Source organism: Lactuca virosa, chromosome 3, assembly GCF_052849685.1.
Source record: "Lactuca virosa cultivar CGN04683 chromosome 3, Lactuca_virosa_CGN04683_v6, whole genome shotgun sequence".
Lineage (NCBI taxonomy): Eukaryota > Viridiplantae > Streptophyta > Magnoliopsida > Asterales > Asteraceae > Lactuca > Lactuca virosa.
In genome coordinates this window covers 385,961,231-385,967,643 of record NC_136428.1, presented here as the reverse complement: position 1 = coordinate 385,967,643, position 6,413 = coordinate 385,961,231, and the positions used below count along the sequence as shown (strand labels likewise).

At 31.6% G+C, this 6,413-nt stretch overlaps 1 protein-coding gene across 2 annotated transcripts; it reads right to left on the bottom strand.

Moving 5' to 3' along the window:
- Positions 1–277: 277 nt before the first annotated feature.
- On the bottom strand, positions 278–6,022 carry LOC145163181 (uncharacterized). 2 transcript variants are annotated; one of them, XM_079082042.1, is made up of 12 exons: positions 5,700–6,022; positions 4,531–4,615; positions 4,400–4,451; positions 4,260–4,280; positions 4,118–4,171; positions 3,723–3,773; positions 3,274–3,336; positions 3,083–3,148; positions 1,357–1,395; positions 1,156–1,272; positions 954–1,046; positions 278–644 (listed from the first exon to the last, which is right to left on the bottom strand). In XM_079082042.1, exons 1-12 carry the CDS (start codon positions 5,785–5,787, stop codon positions 435–437), a joined length of 939 nt encoding a protein of 312 aa, XP_078938168.1. In that variant the 5' UTR covers positions 5,788–6,022; the 3' UTR covers positions 278–434. The 2 variants fall into 2 exon arrangements, with proteins under 2 accessions (XP_078938168.1, XP_078938169.1); XM_079082043.1 differs by lacking the exon at positions 4,260–4,280.
- Between the last annotated feature and the right edge of the window lie 391 nt (positions 6,023–6,413).

Sequence of the window (6,413 nt, the reverse complement as noted above, 5' to 3'; positions counted from 1 at the left end):
ATCATAACAAACATTGTTCACACTCGGTATAACCATTCAACTTAATCCAGACTCACTTATCTCACAATTATATACATCCTCCATATAAATTTTTTGGAGAGAAGTAGAAAATTAAAGCACGACCTTGGATCATATTCATCCGAAAACCATAACGTGTAGGGGAGAAACCTTTTGACCAACCCAAACGCTTCCTTACTTGGTTACATGTGTTTTTAAACACTAAACATCATGTGCTTGAAATTTGGTAGATGAACACCAATATAATGTGTACAAAGAGTACTTTAATTTTTGGCTTTGCATATATATCATACCTTAGCCTATTTGAAAAGAGAAATATTCATGAACAAAAAATAAATCATACCACAAGTGAAACACAACGTTTAGTTGAAGATCATGTTATCCACCGATCAAATTTTCTGATAAAACCCGTGGCATCAAAATTTAATTGTTACGGTGGTAGACTCTCGAGACATTTCTATTAGAATCCCATTCTCAGGTGCTTCATTTACTAGATATGGGACAACGTACTTCTTCATATCGTCATCAGTAATATCAAGATGTCCACCTGACACATTTACAAATGTGACCCTCCCAGCCTCATCCAACGTCCTCAAGCCAATCCAGTCTTCAATATATAGTCTGGTCTATACATACATATGTAAAATCACGGATCACCTGTATGCATTGTTGACTTGTACCATACAATCCCTCATTGCATGGTCCGTATCATAAATGACTACAAGATACTTGATGAATGGTACCTTACTACCCAATCAATGCACGTACAGATACATATTATAAATTAAGAACCGGGAAAGCATTCACGAGTTGTACTGTATAAGTCATTAATAAATGTTCGCTTATAATGAATTATACCAAAAAAATCTATAGGGTATCTGGATGCATTGATAGGTTGTACAGTACAAGTTGTAGATGCAAAAAGATTTAATTACCTCTTGTACTGGAAGTATTGGTTCCCAGGCTCCATCAGGGAAGTACCCAAACCAAGAGGATTCTTTGGGTACCAAAACTAAATCTTTATCAAACTGAAACACATTTCAAAAAAAAAAATGCATAAAAAGGTCGATTATGCTATTTTTAAATAGTAAAAGTTATACATTTTACCTCCAAAAGAGGAGAGATGTGTATTCTTACCATTATAAGCACCAAATTTTGCAAGCTACTAAATCTTTCTTTGTATGTAGCGTTTTTTTCAAACTCATTATTTAACTTGGGGAGAAATTTACATGCTTCTCGATATGCATCAAGATCCTGCATAACGAAATGGTGATTTAGTCCTTCTAGTTCATATATTCTGAACTTGTAATGAAGAGATAAATAAGTATTTTTACTCACAGTGGGATTCTTGATGTAATTTGGTGGAGCCAGGTTTTCCTGTACAAGCAACATAAAGTTTCAGGAAAATCCTCAAGAAAGAAAAGAACATGAAAAATTACATAAAAAACATGAGATTTGATTTAAGAAATGTATGTGAGGATGATAAATGCATTTATCATCACGAGTGATCAAGATTTGGACCCATTTTAGAACTTATTTTTGCATTTGAGATAATAATATTGAAAATTTTACATAGAAACTTTAGTTTAGAGAGATTGTGTACTTCCTGAATTTCTTTCCAAACGATAGTCCAATATATAATTTTATGAATAGTGGATTATTAATTAACTTCCCAAAATACCATTCAATGACGTGGTGTGCTGGTTTCTTTGATTAACTTGTATGCTTTAGACCATCTCCAAACTAGTTTCATTTTGTTACATAAAAATGATGTAAGAAAATAGTGCAAATATATTTTCAACTCCATCCCTATTCTATTTTTTTTTATCATTTCTTTTCATACACAAAAAAATATATTCCCTAGTATATTTTTTGTTTATAACTTATATAGATCGTCAATAGCACCCTTCAATTTATTAACTTTTTATAAATTTATTTACAATCTTTTTTGTTGTAATAACTTTATGAAATACATTAGTACAAACTATAACCAAATAAATTATTTGCATATTATTAACAAGTATCAATTTAATATATAATATTATATTATAATTACTAGTTATTACATTTATAATATATCTAGTCATTTATTATAAACTAAAAATAAATAAACATAAAACTTGAGTGAGTAAAAATGATACTTGAAAGGTTGACACCATTTTGGTGCAAAAGGAATAGTATAATACCAAATTTGGTGTTATCATGGTTCTAAAAAGTGCGTCATGACACGCCTCATAGCGTGTCATTGCCTGGTGTAGCCGTTACGAAAACGTTTAAAATGGGTTTGTTAAGCGTGACGCCCAAATAACGTGTCAAAGCACGCCTTAACGCGTTATGACGCTAGTTTTTTTTTAATCGCGTTTTTTTTTTTGTTTTTCTAATCGAGCCTAAAATAATTAACTTTTTGTTATCTTTTTTATATTAAATATTAATATAACACTTCTAAAAACTTGATATATTTGATAAATTTCAATAATTATATGATTTATCTTTTTAATGTATATAAAATAGTCGCGCATTGAAAAACGTCATGGTTCGCCAAAGCTCATCATCACTTAACTTTGACCTTGACGCCAAGTCACACCTCAGATTATTTAGAACCTTGGGTGTTATACTATTTACACCAAAATGGTGCAAGAAATGGAGTGAGGGTGGAGATGAATTTATACCATTTTGGTTGTCGAAAATGAGATAGGTAGTAGGGTTGGAGATGACCTTAATTATACTCATTAAAATATCAGTGTACTTTTCAATTATTTTATTATACCATTGCACTTTCAGTTCTTGTTACAACATTGTACTTTCTAACATTATATTTTTATAGGGCATTATTCTTTGAAACGATCTACCAGTTATAGCAATAGGCAACCTAATACCCTTTAAACCGATTATCCCATTGCTATAAAATGTAGATTTTTTAAAGTCCAACTACCTATATAAGAAATAATATGAAAGTACAATATTGTAATCAGAAATGAAAATACAAATGCCATAATAAAGAGAATGAAACTAGATTAACATTTCTTACATTTAGCTCAGCTAGGAAAAAGATGTGAAATTTAACCTGGAGAGCATCATTATAAACAGCCAACTGCGTAAAACGGTCCAGAATAGTGCACATCAAACCCGACTGCAAAAAGAATACAAGATTTTCGTGAACAATTTGTTACACTGTTTTTTTTTATTAAATCAAAGAAACCTCATGAGTAATACATATGCATACAAGTGTATTTCTTAAGAATATTCAAGACTTACACCACAAAGTGGGAGGGATGCTTCCCCAGCATGAGGACCTGCTAACGATATGTAGTTTTTCACCTGATATATATAACCAGTTTAAACACAGTTGCTTAATTCGTGACAGTTTCCTATATACATCAGTAAAAAAGTGAAACATTGTTGTATAAATAAGCATTAAACTATGCCATATCATGAGATAACTGGCTTGGTTACAATGTTGTATGCACATATTGGTACTAAAATGAAACTTTGTTGTGTATTTGGTACAGAAAATCACTTTGTTGTATAGTTTAAGAAAAAGGCGATACAATGGTGCATAAATTCCAACTTTTATCCTATTGACAGTAGTATTGATATTATATGATCGAATATATGTCAAAGGCATTACAACCTTTTATGCACATGTCACGTAATTTCTAGTCTGTGAAATAAATGGAGCTTATACTTTTATAATATGTACTTACTGGAGGCGCTCCATCACAAAACTCAAGAACTCCACGCCCAACCATGTTTCCCTACAAAATCAAAAGCACTTATAACATTTCCACTCAGTTTGATTCTTTAATAATTCTCTTTATGAGTCTCATTTATATGATTTTATTGCATCCCTCCTAATTTTAGTATAAGAACATAAATTAAGAAATTTCGCACCCATCCCCTATCCTAAAGAAAGCTATAATCAGTTTGTAAACTGCGGTACCTTTTTTAAGCTCTTCTATTGGAAAATTTTTGTTATATAGTGATTAATTTTTATTAAAAAACTTATAACAAGATCACGCCTTTTCTCTCTTGGGGAAATAACTTTTTCATAAAAATGTCATGTTTATGCAAAAAAGTTTACAATTCTGATCATCCTTACCTGGGAAAGTCCAATGATGTTGTAACCTTCTCTGAGTACACTCATATTTTTCACCTATAAGTTTTGAAAACTATATGCACTTAGAAACGAGTTTGGAGAAAAAAAAAAATCAAGAAAATGCATTTGTCATCAGTTTCATCACCTTTTCGCAAGCAATCTCTGTCTACAAGGCAAAACACAAAATCCCAAGTCAAAAACACAAAATTTATCTTCCCAAAAACTATCATTTATTAGGAAAATAATTAAAATTTGATTTATAGCAATACAAGATCGATGAACCACCTGTTTGTCAATGGGTATAAACCAAGAACCCAAGACTCCATTTCCGGTTTCTCTACACATAATGAAACTGTCAACATTTAATGCACATTTGAATCTATATTTAAATTACGATTTAATTACACAGAACATACATGCAATATCCTTGAGTATTAGACCACTCGCTTAAAAGTTCAGTGAGCTTTTTGACTTCTTTCTTGTCACAACCATCCGAAATGCCTATATATACACAAGTTTATGTAAACAAATTAATATATTATGTACTTATAAAACAATTGATAATAGAAGAAGAAATTAGGAAGATCCAACAAATTAATTAATAAGCTAAGGCCCAATCTTTTTTCTTTCCATTAAGTATTGTCTGAATTAATTATGTTTAATAATATTAAAGAAATTGATGGCACAACAGGAAGTTGTCAGCTTCACTTCTGCTTACACCATTTCTTTGAGAATAAAGTTGGAAGACATAGTTCTTATTACTTATTACTGTCACTTTCAAAAAGAGTTGCCATATCTAAGTAATGGGGTCTGTTGATTTGTAATCTTGGGATGAGTAGATGTAACATAAAGAGGTTGAGCGTCTAATCTCAATCCAACAAGCCCAATCTACATCATCCGAGTATCTATTAAATGAGGATGTGTAGGGATAAGTGTTTAACATAACACATTATCCTCTTGATTGTTTGGAAATGATCATTAGTCGATGCCGGAAAAGGTGGCTTAGTCTGGACATGAACTTTCATAGTGAATTTTTACGGCAATGCCGGCTGTGTGGTTGTTGATGACAAGGACCACGACCACTACCAACAAAATTTTATAGGTGTAGAAGTATTGTGCATGGATGCAAGGAAAAGCTAGTGACTTTCAGCAAGAAGGTCACGAAATATAGAGCGAGGCCTAATAGCCCGATGTGTAATAGAGAAGGTCTCAAAAGACGGACCAAGATCACGAAATATAGGGTGACCAATGGCAGATTGTTAGTGACATATGCCCTTGAATGTTGGAACAAAATCCAGAATCAGATGAGGAACCCTTCCCTATCTTTCATCAATTGTCAGAAAATTCAAGACAATCCATAATAATGAAATCCCATAAAACCATCAAATGATACATGAACAAGATCAAAGCAAGATATGAGATAAATATAAATCCAAAAAAACGGCATAACTTACTTTCCATGATTAAGCAATAAAAAATACAAAACTTTAAGAACAACTAAAAGGTTTTGCACAAGATCCAAATAAAGTCTATGAAGCTCAAAATAGAAGCATGCAATGATCAAAAAGTAAAGAGAAACACTTACCATGAAAGACAACAAAGGGGATAGAATTTGTGAATACGGGAAGCAAAGTGAAGATGATAAAGAATCTTGTTAGTGCAGGAGAGGCCATAAAAATGGAAACTTTAAGTCGATGAAACGCAGCTCTTTCTGGAGTGCAATCTGGGGTTGTGTTAAATTCTTGTATGGTGCAAGTTTCTGGGAATTTTAAACCGTAAAAAGGTATAAGAAGCCTAAATTCTGGATAAGCACGGGCAATTCAAACGTTTCTTTCCTGTGTATATGAGAGAGGGAGAGAGAAATGATGATGATGATGTTACGGTGGCTAGAGGTCAAAATGCGTAGTGTGTTTGGGTGGCAGGTGTGGTCAATTCCCAATGACAAATGCTTGAATTCATGTCGAAGCTGACACTTGACAGTTTCAATTACAGGAATTCTGGTCCTAATTTTAGTTTTTGTTGTTTACCAAAAGGAAAATGTATTCATCGTAAAAATTGTAAAACTATTTATGGTTTCAAGAGAGAAAATTCCAAAAATGGTATTTATATATATATATATATATATATATATATATATATATATATATATATATATATATATAACACACGCGTAATCTTTATATGGCTAAATTCAAAAATAAAAAATAAATAAAATAAAATAAAATTTCAAAAGTATATTTTATTTTGGATTAATTTTTTTAATTTAAGGGTTAATCATTATTTGTTTTTCACCCACATG